The 14,423-nt window shown below is 47.4% G+C and overlaps 1 protein-coding gene across 1 annotated transcript in view; it reads right to left on the reverse strand.

Annotated features, from left to right (window-relative positions):
* Window positions 1–275: 275 nt before the first annotated feature.
* The window catches only part of LOC121573347 (phospholipid phosphatase-related protein type 1), a 173,055-nt gene continuing 158,907 nt past the window's right edge, over window positions 276–14,423 (reverse strand). The window contains exon 8 of the mRNA XM_041885247.2: window positions 276–789. Within this exon, the coding sequence (XP_041741181.1) occupies window positions 757–789 (33 nt within the window). The 3' untranslated portion in view covers window positions 276–756. The remainder of the gene's footprint in view (window positions 790–14,423) is intronic.

A 14,423-nucleotide genomic window follows, 5' to 3' on the forward strand; every position in this document is an offset into this window, starting at 1 on the left:
ACATAACAACATCAATATTTCAATAACATTAGATAGACTGTATACTGTATATTATATTTCCTTTGTGATGTAAAACATGTCTAGAGAGAGAGAGAGAGAGAGAGACAGAGACAGAGACAGAGAGAGAGAGACAGAGACAGAGAGAGAGAGACAGACAGAGAGAGAGACAGACAGAGAGAGAGACAGAGAGAGAGAGAGAGAGAGAGAGAGAGAGAGAGAGAGAGAGAGAGAGAGAGAGAGAGAGAGAGAGAGAGAGAGAGAGAGAGAGAGAGAGAGAGAGATAGACAGAGAGAGAGAGAGAGACAGAGAGAGAGAGAGAGAGAGAGAGACAGAGAGAGAGAGGAGGAAGTCCAGACGCAGATCAGACTAAGGGGTGAAACAGTCTGGTAATTTTCCCAACATTTCCAGGCTTTCCAGAAATCCCGGTAGAAGGATTCCTGAATTTCCTGCTTATTTACCCCTGATTCCCGGGAATCTTCTATTTTGTGGAAAACCTGGACATTTTTGGAAAGTTACCTGAATTTTGCAACCCTAGTTCAGACCTACAGTAGCAACATGCTCAGGGTTAGGTAGTCTACAGCATGTACTCTCTTATACAAAATGTACAAATCGTCGGCCTCTATCTAACTAGTTACACCAGAATACTGTCCTTTCTTACAGTTGTATTATGACAGTAGAAAAACATCATTGTGCCTAGAAGTTGTGTTGAGGAGACGCAAAGGTGACCCGGTGCTGACCCACCGCGGTCCCCGCTAGTCATGTGACCTCAGTCATCGATGCAGAGTGGTTCTGGAAAACAGAAAAAGAGACGTGTTACATTTTTAGCATCGAGGTTTGTACTGTGGTTGATGTCCATCAACATAACGTAAACGAGTGTGGTCCTAAACTTTACCAAAACCAGTGCTGAGTAAAAATACTGATAGGGTTCTGGAAGAACAAATAAAGGTGTCTTTGTAAAGAATTTCCTAAGATACTAAGAATTGAGGCATACAACAAATAATAACAAAGATAGCTAATAATGTAAGCATACTGTGTCCATAATAAGTATATAGGTTGTATGTTGGGAGCTTTTGGGAAAGAGCACAGTTAGAAAGATATGGCATATAGAAGCAAACCGGATGGACATCATGAAAATGATCGGAGAGGTTGAGAGTAGAAGAAGTTCAGGAGCAAAAAAATAAATAAATATATATATATATATATATATATAATAGAATTATTGTAAAATTAACTGTGTCCATAAGGTGTAGATAGTAAGTATAGACCGGAAGTAGAGGCCTGGGCGTTGTTGTTCACTAATTTACCCCAAGTAGGGAAAGGATGGTGGGGTTGAAAAGTAATAAAGGGGAGTGTATATATATATATATAAAACATGGGGGATTGGAAGTGATGCAGACAATTACATTAATAGAAGATACAATCTATCTGCAATATTAAGCTGATCCATTCCCCCCGAATAAAAAAAAATAAAAAATATATATATATATTTTTTTTTTAAATACAAAAAAAAAATAGATTTCAGGCATATGCTGAAGTGGATGATGTTCAGTGGTAAAGCAAACGGGCGTGATTTTCATGCACATCAGAAAACAAGAGCTGAGAAAATATATCCTGATAAAGAGCTGAGAAAATATATCCTGATAAAGAGCTGAATGACAGAAAGGGAAGGAGAAAAGGAAAGGAACACAGCACGCCTCCATCCACATCGACGGGTCTGCAGTGGAGCGGGTCGAGAGCTTCAAGTTCTTTGGTGGCAAAATGACAAAGGACTTAAAATGGTCCACACACACGTGCACAGTCGTGAAGAAGGCGTGACAGCGCCTCTTCCCCACTCTGGAGGTTGAAAAGGTTTGCCATGGACCCTCAGATCCTCAAAAAGTTCTACATCTGTACCATTGAGAGCATCTTGACTGGCTGCATCACTGCCTGGTATGGCAACAGCACCGCCCTCTATCGGATGGCGCTACAGAGGGTGGTGCTGAACAGACCAGTACATCACTGGGGCCGAGCTCCCTCCCATCCAGAACCTCTATATCAGAGCTCCCTCCCATCCAGAACCTCTATATCAGAGCTCCCTGCCATCCAGGACCTCTATATCAGAGCTCCCTGCCATCCAGGACCTCTATATCAGAGCTCCCTGCCATCCAGGACCTCTATATCAGAGCTCCCTGCCATCCAGGACCTCTATATCAGAGCTCCCTGCCATCCAGGACCTCTATATCAGAGCTCCCTGCCATCCAGGACCTCTATATCAGAGCTCCCTGCCATCCAGGACCTCTATATCAGAGCTCCCTGCCATCCAGGACCTCTATATCAGAGCTCCCTGCCATCCAGGACCTCTATATCAGAGCTCCCTGCCATCCAGGACCTCTATACCAGAGCTCCCTACCATCCAGGACCTCTATATCAGAGCTCCCTGCCATCCAGGACCTCTATGCCATCCAGGACCTCTATATCAGAGCTCCCTGCCATCCAGGACCTCTATATCAGAGCTACCTGCCATCCAGAACCTCTATATCAGAGCTCCCTGCCATCCAGGACCTCTATGCCATCCAGGACCTCTATATCAGAGCTCCCTGCCATCCAGGACCTCTATGCCATCCAGGACCTCTATATCAGAGCTCCCTGCCATCCAGGACCTCTATGCCATCCAGGACCTCTATATCAGGCGGTGTGAAAGGAAGGCCCGGAGAAATGTGAAAGACTCCAGCCACCCAAGCCATAGACTGTTCTCTCTGGTTGTAGGGTTTGGAGCTGTGAAAGACTCCAGCCACCCAAGCCATAGACTGTTCTCTCTGGTTGTAGGGTTTGGAGCTGTGAAAGACTCCAGCCACCCAAGCCATAGACTGTTCTCTCTGGTTGTAGGGTTTGGAGCTGGCAAAAAAGGCATTGCACTTTACTTCTGCACGTGACATTAAAACTTGAAACTTGAACCACCTGCTACATTGATTACATGTCAGTGATCCATCAATCAGATGACTAACTGGCCGGTCAGTCAAACAGTAAAAATAATTATCTGCAACCTCATTTCCTCATGGATCCAGCAATCAGTGTGTCTCTTTCTTTGGTTGACAGGTGATCCTGACAGCGAGAGTCATATGTCATTAATAAACAGAGTCTGGCTACTGTAGCTGGACGTCGTACTGCTTCTTATTCCCTCACCATCTCTCTCACACAGAGACTGGATCGCGGGACCTCTATCTTGCAAACACATGTGGCTGCCCCCTTGACAACATCTTAGCCAGCTACGCCACCAAAAAGCTAGCAATTCGATGGCACGGGTGGAGACATATCACGCTGAGGAGTGAAGTTACGAATCCCCATCGGTGACACAAACATATTTTTCCTCAGACAGGCCCTAGTGGCTAGATGTCATCCTGTTATTAGGCTGTTGTGAGCGACCACCTAGCCTAATCCTCGTCTGCTGTCTGTCTGTCAGTAGGGCTGTCTCTACCCTGTCTGTCAGTAGGGCTGTCCTGTCTGTCAGTAGGGCTGTCTCTATCCTGTCTGTCAGTAGGGCTGTCCTGTCTGTCAGTAGGGCTGTCTCTACCCTGTCTGTCAGTAGGGCTGTCCTGTCTGTCAGTAGGGCTGTCTCTACCCTGTCTGTCAGTAGGGCTGTCCTGTCTGTCAGTAGGGCTGTCTCTATCCTGTCTCTCAGTAGGGCTGTCTCTATCCTGTCTGTCAGTAGGGCTGTCTCTATCCTGTCTGTCAGTAGGGCTGTCTCTATCCTGTCTGTCAGTAGGGCTGTCTCTATCCTGTCTGTCAGTAGGGCTGTCTCTATCCTGTCTGTCAGTAGGGCTGTCTCTACCCTGTCTGTCAGTAGGGCTGTCTCTATCCTGTCTGTCACTAGGGCTGTCTCTATCCTGTCTGTCAGTAGGGCTGTCTCTACCCTGTCTGTCAGTAGGGCTGTCTCTATCCTGTCTGTCAGTAGGGCTGTCTCTATCCTGTCTGTCAGTAGGGCTGTCTCTACCCTGTCTGTCAGTAGGGCTGTCTCTACCCTGTCTGTCAGTAGGGCTGTCTCTATCCTGTCTGTCAGTAGGGCTGTCTCTATCCTGTCTGTCAGTAGGGCTGTCTCTATCCTGTCTGTCAGTAGGGCTGTCTCTATCCTGTCTGTCAGTAGGGCTGTCCTGTCTGTCAGTAGGGCTGTCTCTATCCTGTCTGTCAGTAGGGCTGTCCTGTCTGTCAGTAGGGCTGTCTCTATCCTGTCTGTCAGTAGGGCTGTCTCTATCCTGTCTGTCAGTAGGGCTGTCTTTATGCTGTCTGTCAGTAGGGCTGTCTCTATCCTGTCTGTCAGTAGGGCTGTCTCTATCCTGTCTGTCAGTAGGGCTGTCTCTATCCTGTCTGTCAGTAGGGCTGTCTCTATCCTGTCTTTCAGTAGGGCTGTCTCTATCCTGTCTGTCAGTAGGGCTGTCCTGTCTGTCAGTAGGGCTGTCTCTATCCTGTCTGTCAGTAGGGCTGTCTCTACCCTGTCTGTCAGTAGGGCTGTCTCTACCCTGTCTGTCAGTAGGGCTGTCTCTACCCTGTTTGTCAGTAGGGCTGTCCTGTCTGTCAGTAGGGCTGTCTCTACCCTGTCTGTCAGTAGGGCTGTCTCTACCCTGTCTGTCAGTAGGGCTGTCTCTACCCTGTTTGTCAGTAGGGCTGTCCTGTCTGTCAGTAGGGCTGTCTCTACCCTGTCTGTCAGTAGGGCTGTCCTGTCTGTCAGTAGGGCTGTCTCTATCCTGTCTGTCAGTAGGGCTGTCTCTACCCTGTCTGTCAGTAGGGCTGTCTCTACCCTGTCTGTCAGTAGGGCTGTCTCTATCCTGTCTGTCAGTAGGGCTGTCTCTCTATCCTGTCTGTCAGTAGGGCTGTCTCTACCCTGTCTGTCAGTAGGGCTGTCTCTATCCTGTCTGTCAGTAGGGGCTGTCTCTACCCTGTCTGTCAGTAGGGCTGTCTCTATCCTGTCTGTCAGTAGGGCTGTCTCTATACTGTCTGTCAGTAGGGCTGTCTCTATCCTGTCTGTCACTAGGGCTGTCTCTATCCTGTCTGACTCTAGGGCTGTCTCTACCCTGTCTGTCAGTAGGGCTGTCTCTATCCTGTCTGTCAGTAGGGCTGTCTATACTGTCTGTCAGTAGGGCTGTCTCTATCCTGTCTGTCAGTAGGGCTGTCCTGTCTGTCAGTAGGGCTGTCTCTATCCTGTCTGTCACTAGGGCTGTCTCTACCCTGTCTGTCAGTAGGGCTGTCTCTACCCTGTCTGTCAGTAGGGCTGTCTCTATCCTGTCTGTCAGTAGGGCTGTCTATACTGTCTGTCAGTAGGGCTGTCTCTATCCTGTCTGTCAGTAGGGCTGTCCTGTCTGTCAGTAGGGCTGTCTCTATCCTGTCTGTCACTAGGGCTGTCTCTACCCTGTCTGTCAGTAGGGCTGTCTCTACCCTGTCTGTCAGTAGGGCTGTCTCTATCCTGTCTGTCAGTAGGGCTGTCTAAACGGTCTGTCAGTAGGGCTGTCTCTATCCTGTCTGTCAGTAGGGCTGTCCTGTCTGTCAGTAGGGCTGTCTCTATCCTGTCTGTCAGTAGGGCTGTCCTGTCTGTCAGTAGGGCTGTCTCTATCCTGTCTGTCAGTAGGGCTGTCCTGTCTGTCAGTAGGGCTGTCTCTATCCTGTCTGTCAGTAGGGCTGTCTCTATCCTGTCTGTCAGTAGGGCTGTCTAAACTGTCTGTCAGTAGGGCTGTCCTGTCTGTCAGTAGGGCTGTCTCTATCCTGTCTGTTAGTAGGGCTGTCTCTACCCTGTCTGTCAGTAGGGCTGTCTCTATCCTGTCTGTCAGTAGGGCTGTCTCTATCCTGTCTGTCAGTAGGGCTGTCTCTATCCTGTCTGTCAGTAGGGATGTCTCTATCCTGTCTGTCACTAGGGCTGTCTCTATCCTGTCTGACACTAGGGCTGTCTCTATCCTGTCTGTCACTAGGGCTGTCTCTATCCTGTCTGTCAGTAGGGCTGTCTAAACTGTCTGTCAGTAGGGCTGTCTCTATCCTGTCTGTCAGTAGGGCTGTCTCTATCCTGTCTGTCAGTAGGGCTGTCTCTATCCTGTCTGTCAGTAGGGCTGTCTAAACTGTCTGTCACTAGGGCTGTCTCTATCCTGTCTGACACTAGGGCTGTCTCTATCCTGTCTGTCAGTAGGGCTGTCTCTATCCTGTCTGTCAGTAGGGCTGTCTCTATCCTGTCTGTCAGTAGGGCTGTCTAAACTGTCTGTTAGTAGGGCTGTCTCTATCCTGTCTGTCAGTAGGGCTGTCTCTATCCTGTCTGTCAGTAGGGCTGTCTAAACTGTCTGTCACTAGGGCTGTCCTGTCTGTCAGTAGGGCTGTCTAAACTGTCTGTCAGTAGGGCTGTCCTGTCTGTCAGTAGGGCTGTCTAAACTGTCTGTCAATAGGGCTGTCCTGTCTGTCAGTAGGGCTGTCTAAACTGTCTGTCAATAGGGCTGTCCTGTCTGTCAGTAGGGCTGTCTAAACTGTCTGTCAGTAGGGCTGTCTAAACTGTCTGTCAGTAGGGCTGTCCTGTCTGTCAGTAGGGCTGTCTCTATCCTGTCTGTCAGTAGGGCTGTCCTGTCTGTCAGTAGGGCTGTCTCTATCCTGTCTGTCAGTAGGGCTGTCTCTATCCTGTCTGTCAGTAGGGCTGTCTTTATGCTGTCTGTCAGTAGGGCTGTCTCTATCCTGTCTGTCAGTAGGGCTGTCTCTATCCTGTCTGTCAGTAGGGCTGTCTCTATCCTGTCTGTCAGTAGGGCTGTCTCTATCCTGTCTGTCAGTAGGGCTGTCTCTATCCTGTCTTTCAGTAGGGCTGTCTCTATCCTGTCTGTCAGTAGGGCTGTCCTGTCTGTCAGTAGGGCTGTCTCTATCCTGTCTGTCAGTAGGGCTGTCTCTACCCTGTCTGTCAGTAGGGCTGTCTCTACCCTGTCTGTCAGTAGGGCTGTCTCTACCCTGTTTGTCAGTAGGGCTGTCCTGTCTGTCAGTAGGGCTGTCTCTACCCTGTCTGTCAGTAGGGCTGTCACTACCCTGTCTGTCAGTAGGGCTGTCTCTACCCTGTTTGTCAGTAGGGCTGTCCTGTCTGTCAGTAGGGCTGTCTCTACCCTGTCTGTCAGTAGGGCTGTCCTGTCTGTCAGTAGGGCTGTCTCTATCCTGTCTGTCAGTAGGGCTGTCTCTACCCTGTCTGTCAGTAGGGCTGTCTCTACCCTGTCTGTCAGTAGGGCTGTCTCTATCCTGTCTGTCAGTAGGGCTGTCTCTATCCTGTCTGTCAGTAGGGCTGTCTCTACCCTGTCTGTCAGTAGGGCTGTCTCTATCCTGTCTGTCAGTAGGGCTGTCTCTACCCTGTCTGTCAGTAGGGCTGTCTCTATCCTGTCTGTCAGTAGGGCTGTCTCTATACTGTCTGTCAGTAGGGCTGTCTCTATCCTGTCTGTCACTAGGGCTGTCTCTATCCTGTCTGACACTAGGGCTGTCTCTACCCTGTCTGTCAGTAGGGCTGTCTCTATCCTGTCTGTCAGTAGGGCTGTCTATACTGTCTGTCAGTAGGGCTGTCTCTATCCTGTCTGTCAGTAGGGCTGTCCTGTCTGTCAGTAGGGCTGTATCTATCCTGTCTGTCACTAGGGCTGTCTCTACCCTGTCTGTCAGTAGGGCTGTCTCTACCCTGTCTGTCAGTAGGGCTGTCTCTATCCTGTCTGTCAGTAGGGCTGTCTAAACGGTCTGTCAGTAGGGCTGTCTCTATCCTGTCTGTCAGTAGGGCTGTCCTGTCTGTCAGTAGGGCTGTCTCTATCCTGTCTGTCAGTAGGGCTGTCCTGTCTGTCAGTAGGGCTGTCTCTATCCTGTCTGTCAGTAGGGCTGTCCTGTCTGTCAGTAGGGCTGTCTCTATCCTGTCTGTCAGTAGGGCTGTCTCTATCCTGTCTGTCAGTAGGGCTGTCTAAACTGTCTGTCAGTAGGGCTGTCCTGTCTGTCAGTAGGGCTGTCTCTATCCTGTCTGTTAGTAGGGCTGTCTCTACCCTGTCTGTCAGTAGGGCTGTCTCTATCCTGTCTGTCAGTAGGGCTGTCTCTATCCTGTCTGTCAGTAGGGCTGTCTCTATCCTGTCTGTCAGTAGGGATGTCTCTATCCTGTCTGTCACTAGGGCTGTCTCTATCCTGTCTGACACTAGGGCTGTCTCTATCCTGTCTGTCACTAGGGCTGTCTCTATCCTGTCTGTCAGTAGGGCTGTCTAAACTGTCTGTCAGTAGGGCTGTCTCTATCCTGTCTGTCAGTAGGGCTGTCTCTATCCTGTCTGTCAGTAGGGCTGTCTCTATCCTGTCTGTCAGTAGGGCTGTCTAAACTGTCTGTCACTAGGGCTGTCTCTATCCTGTCTGACACTAGGGCTGTCTCTATCCTGTCTGTCAGTAGGGCTGTCTCTATCCTGTCTGTCAGTAGGGCTGTCTCTATCCTGTCTGTCAGTAGGGCTGTCTAAACTGTCTGTTAGTAGGGCTGTCTCTATCCTGTCTGTCAGTAGGGCTGTCTCTATCCTGTCTGTCAGTAGGGCTGTCTAAACTGTCTGTCACTAGGGCTGTCCTGTCTGTCAGTAGGGCTGTCTAAACTGTCTGTCAGTAGGGCTGTCCTGTCTGTCAGTAGGGCTGTCTAAACTGTCTGTCAATAGGGCTGTCCTGTCTGTCAGTAGGGCTGTCTAAACTGTCTGTCAATAGGGCTGTCCTGTCTGTCAGTAGGGCTGTCTAAACTGTCTGTCAGTAGGGCTGTCTAAACTGTCTGTCAGTAGGGCTGTCCTGTCTGTCAGTAGGGCTGTCTCTATCCTGTCTGTCAGTAGGGCTGTCCTGTCTGTCAGTAGGGCTGTCTCTATCCTGTCTGTCAGTAGGGCTGTCTCTACCCTGTCTGTCAGTAGGGCTGTCTCTATCCTGTATGTCAGTAGGGCTGTCTCTATCCTGTCTGTCAGTAGGGCTGTCTCTATCCTGTCTGTCAGTAGGGCTGTCTCTACCCTGTCTGTCAGTAGGGCTGTCTCTATCCTGTCTGTCAGTAGGGCTGTCTCTATCCTGTCTGTCAGTAGGGCTGTCTCTACCCTGTCTGTCAGTAGGGCTGTCTCTATCCTGTCTGTCAGTAGGGCTGTCTAAACTGTCTGTCAGTAGGGCTGTCTCTACCCTGTCTGTCAGTAGGGCTGTCTCTATATCCTTTCTGTCAGTAGGGCTGTCTCTATCCTGTCTGTCAGTAGGGCTGTCTAAACTGTCTGTCAGTAGGGCTGTCTCTATCCTGTCTGTCAGTAGGGCTGTCTAAACTGTCTGTCAGTAGGGCTGTCTCTATCCTGTCTGTCAGTAGGGCTGTCTCTATCCTGTCTGTCAGTAGGGCTGTCTCTATCCTGTCTTTCAGTAGGGCTGTCTCTATCCTGTCTTTCAGTAGGGCTGTCTCTATCCTGTCGGTCAGTAGGGCTGTCTCTATCCTGTCTGTCACTAGGGCTGTCTCTATCCTGTCTGTCACTAGGGCTGTCTCTATCCTGTCTTTCAGTAGGGCTGTCTCTATCCTGTCTGTCAGTAGGGCTGTCTCTATCCTGTCTGTCAGTAGGGCTGTCTCTATCCTGTCTGTCAGTAGGGCTGTCTCTATCCTGTCTGTCAGTAGGGCTGTCTCTATCCTGTCTGTCAGTAGGGCTGTCTCTATCCTGTCTGTCAGTAGGGCTGTCTCTATCCTGTCGGTCACTAGGGCTGTCTCTACCCTGTCTGTCTCTATCCTGTCTGTCAGTAGGTCTGTCTCTATCCTGTCTGTCACTAGGGCTGTCTCTATCCTGTCTGTCAGTAGGGCTGTCTCTATCCTGTCTGTCACTAGGGCTGTCTCTATCCTGTCTGTCACTAGGGCTGTCTCTATCCTGTCTGTCACTAGGGCTGTCTCTATCCTGTCTGTCAGTAGGTCTGTCTCTATCCTGTCTGTCAGTAGGTCTGTCTCTATCCTGTCTGTCAGTAGGTCTGTCTCTATCCTGTCTGTCACTAGGGCTGTCTCTATCCTGTCTGTCACTAGGGCTGTCTCTATCCTGTCTGTCAGTAGGGCTGTCTCTATCCTGTCTGTCACTAGGGCTGTCTCTATCCTGTCTGTCAGTAGGGCTGTCTCTATCCTGTCTGTCAGTAGGGCTGTCTCTATCCTGTCTGTCAGTAGGGCTGTCTATTCCCTGTCTGTCAGTAGGGCTGTCTCTACCCTGTCTGTCACTAGGGCTGTCCTGTCTGTCACTAGGGCTGTCCTGTCTGTCACTAGGGCTGTCCTGTCTGTCACTAGGGCTGTCTATTCCCTACTGCTGTATCTGCCTTGTCTCTATCTATTTCTCTGCTGCAGAACATGTCAAAATCAATTTAACAGAGGAACCGTATTCCCCTTCTGTTCATAGATAATGCAGTTGTCCACTTCAGCAACCTGTTAGGCAACCATTTTAAAGACTGGTTGATAAAATAGATGGTTCTATCCATATTACCTGTTGGGATTGAAGTCAAATCGATTTATTCACCCTTATTTTATCAGGTAAGTATAATCGCTGTTACACCTGGGGAAGAGTTACATAAATGGAAATGTATTTAACCCATTCAAGTCCTTGTACTATATTTAGTACAATATAAAAATGCTCCACTGAATCAATTCTGTTTGGTGTAAATGCATGATATATGGTGTCAACATAGTACAAGGATCTAGACAGGACACATTGACATGTGGTTTCAACATGCTTTACTCACCTCATATGTATATACTGTATTCTATTCTACTGTATTTAGTCAATGCCACTCTGACATTGCTCATCCTAATATTTATAATATTTATATATTCCTTAATTCCATTCTTTTACTTTTAGATTTGTGTGTGTTGTTGTGAATTGTTAGATACTACTGCACTGTTGGAGCTAGGAACACAAGCATTTCACTACACCCACAATAACATCTGCTAAACATGTGTATGTGACAAATACAATTTGATTTGATTTGATACCACACGTATGTATGTAAGTATCTCATGTGCTAGTGAGACAGGGAGAGAAAGAGGGTGTTTGTGTCTATGTATTTGGTATTTTATTAGGATCCCCATTAGCTGTTGTGAAAGCAGCAGCTACTCTTCCTGGGGTCCACACAAAACATGAAACATGACATAATACAAAACATTAATAGACAAGAACAGCTCAAGGACAGAACTACATACATTTTGTTTTTAAAGGCACACGTAGCCTACATATCAATACATACACACAAACTATCTAGGTCAAATAGGGGAGAGGCGTTGTGCCGTGAGGTGTTGCTTTATCTGTTTTTTGAAACCAGGTTTGCTGTTTATTTGCGCAATATGAGATGGGAACGGAGTTCCATGCAATAATGGCTCTATATAATACTGTACGCTTTCTTGAATTTGTTCTGGATTTGGGGTCTGTGAAAAGTGCCCTGGTGGCATGTCTGATGGGGTAAGTGTGTGTGTAAGAGCTGTGTGTAAGTTGACTATACAAATAATTTGGGATTTTCAACACATTCATGTTTCTTATAAAAAGAAAAAGTGATGCAGTCAGTCTCTCCTCAACTCTCAGCCAAGAGAGACTGGCATGCATAGTATTAATATCAGCCCTCTGATTACAATGAAGAGCAAGACGTGCTGCTCTGTTCTGGACCAGCTGCAGCTTAACTAGGTCTTTCCTTGCAGCACTCAACCACACGACTGGAGAATAATCAAGAATAGACTAAACTAGAACCTGCAGAACTTGCTTTTTGGAGTGTGGTGTCAAAAAAGCAGAGCATCTCTTTATTACGGACAGACCTCTCCCCATCTTTACAACCATTGAATCTATATCTTTTGACCATGATAGTTTACAATCTAAGGTAACGCCAAGTAATTTAGTCTCCTCAACTTGTTCAACAGCCACACCATTCATTACCAGATTCAGCTGAGGTCTAGAACTTAGGGAATGATTTGTACCAAATACAATGCTCTTAGTTTTAGAGATGTTCAGGACCAGTTTATTACTGGCCACCCATTCCAAAACAGACTGCAACTCTTTGTTAAGGGTTTCAGTTACTTCATTAGCTGTGGTTGCTGATGCGTATATGGTTGAATCATCAGCATACATGGACACACATGCTTTGTTTAATGCCAGTGGCAGGTCATTGGTAAAAATAGAAAAGAGTAGAGGGCCTAGAGAGCTGCCCTGCAGTACACCACACTGTACATGTTTGACATTAGAGAAGCTTCCATTAAAGAAAACCCTCTGAGTTCTATTAGATAGATAGCTCTGAATCCACGATATGGCCAAGGTTGAAAAGCCATAACACATACGTTTTCTCAACAACAGGTTATGGTCAATAATATCAAAGGCTGCACTGAAATCTAACAGTACAGCTCCCACAATCTTCTTATTATCCATTTCTTTCAACCAATCATCAGTCATTTGTGTCAGTACATGTTGAGTGCCCTTCCCTATAAGCATGCTGAAAGTCTGTTGTTAATTTGTTTACAGAGAAATAGCACAGAGGAAATGCAGTAGCAGGCCATCTCCATTGACTTGTAGCAGACCATCTCCATTGACTTGTAGCAGACTATCTCCATTGACTTGCATTGGATTTGCTTATACTATATAATGTACTCTAGGAGTGTGTGGATTTCTTTAGATATTATTTTTTATATACTGAATATATTGGTCCAGACAATTCTTAAGATTTGAACATGTTTATAAAAACGGATAAAATCCCTCCATTGAATGTGCTTTATACTTCATATACTCTAGGGGTGTGTGAGAGAGAGATTTAGAGTGGATTTATTTACATATTGTTTTTAGATTTATACACTGAACAAAAATATAAACACAACACAACATGTAAAGTGTTGTTACCAGACCTGAAATAAAAGATCCCAGAAATGGTCCATATGCACAAAAAGCTTATTTCCCTCAAATGTTGTGCACAATTTTGTTTACATCCCTGTTAGTGAGCATTTCTCCTTTGTCAAGATAATCCATCCACCTGACAGGTGTGGCATATCAAAAAGCTGATTAAACAGCATGATCATTACACAGGTGCACCTTGTGCTGGGGACAATAAAAGGCCACTAAAATGTGCAGATTTGTCACACAACACAATGCAACAGATGTCTCAAGTTTTAAGGGAGAGTGCAATTGAAATGCTGACTGCAGGAATGTCCACCAGAACTTATGCCAGAGAATGTAATGTTAATTTCTCTACCATAATCCATCTCAAACATAGTTTTAGAGAATTTGGCAGTACGTCCAACCGGCCTCACAACCGCAGGCCACGTGTATGGCGTCGTGGGGGCGAGCGGTTTGCTGACGTCAACGTTGTGAACAGAGAGTCACCATGGTGGCAGTGGGGTTATGCAATAGGCAAGCATAAGCTACGGACAACGAACACAATTGCTTTTTATCAATGTAAATTTGAATGCACAGAGATACCGTGACGAGATCCTGTGGCCCATTGTCGTGCCATTCATCCGCCGCCATCACCTCATGTTTCAGCATGATAACGCACGGCCCCATGTCGCAAGGATCTGCACACAATTCCTGGAAGCTGAAAATGTCCCAGTTCTTCCATGGCCTACATACTCACCAGACATGTCACCCATTGAGCCTGTTTGGGATGCGACAGCGCGTTCCAGTTCCCGCCAATATCCAGCAACTTTGCAAAGGAGTGGGAGAATAATAATAATAATAATTATAATAATAAGCCATTTAGCAGACGCTTTTATCCAAAGCGACTTACAGTCATGCGTGCATACATTTTTGTGTATGGGTGGTCCCGGGGATCGAACCCACTACCTTGGCGTTACAAGCGCCGCGCTCTACCAGCTGAGCTACAGAGGATCACAACATTCCACAGGCCTCAATCAAAGGCCTGATCAACTCTATGTGAAGGAGATGTGTCGCGCTGCATGAGGCAAATGGTGGTCACACCAGATACGGACTGGTTTTCTGATCCACAGCCCTACCTTTTTTTGTTATGGTACACTATATATACAAAAGCAGGTGGACACCCCTTCATATTAGTGGATTCTATTTCAGCCACACCCGTTGCTGACAGGTGTCTAAAATGGAGCACACCGCCATGCAATCTCCATAGACAAACATTGGCAGTAGAATGGCCTTACTGAAGAGCTCGGTGACTTTCAACGTGGCACCGTCACAGGATGCCACCTTTCCAACAAGTCAGTTCGTCAAATGTCTGCCCTGCTAGAGCTGCCCCGGTCAACTGTAAGTGCTGTTATTGTGAAGTGGAAACATCTAGGAGCAACAACGGCTTAGCCACGAAGTGGTAGGCCACACAAGCTCACAGAACGGGACAACCGAGTGCTGAAGCGTGTAGCGCGTAAAAATCGTCTTTCCTCGGTTGCAACACTCACTTCCGAGTTCCAAACTACCTCTGGAAGCAACGTCAGCGCAAGAACTGTTCGTCGGGAGCTTCATGAAATGGGTTTCCATGGACGA

Source organism: Coregonus clupeaformis, chromosome 9, assembly GCF_020615455.1.
Source record: "Coregonus clupeaformis isolate EN_2021a chromosome 9, ASM2061545v1, whole genome shotgun sequence".
In the NCBI taxonomy this organism is placed as follows: domain Eukaryota; kingdom Metazoa; phylum Chordata; class Actinopteri; order Salmoniformes; family Salmonidae; genus Coregonus; species Coregonus clupeaformis.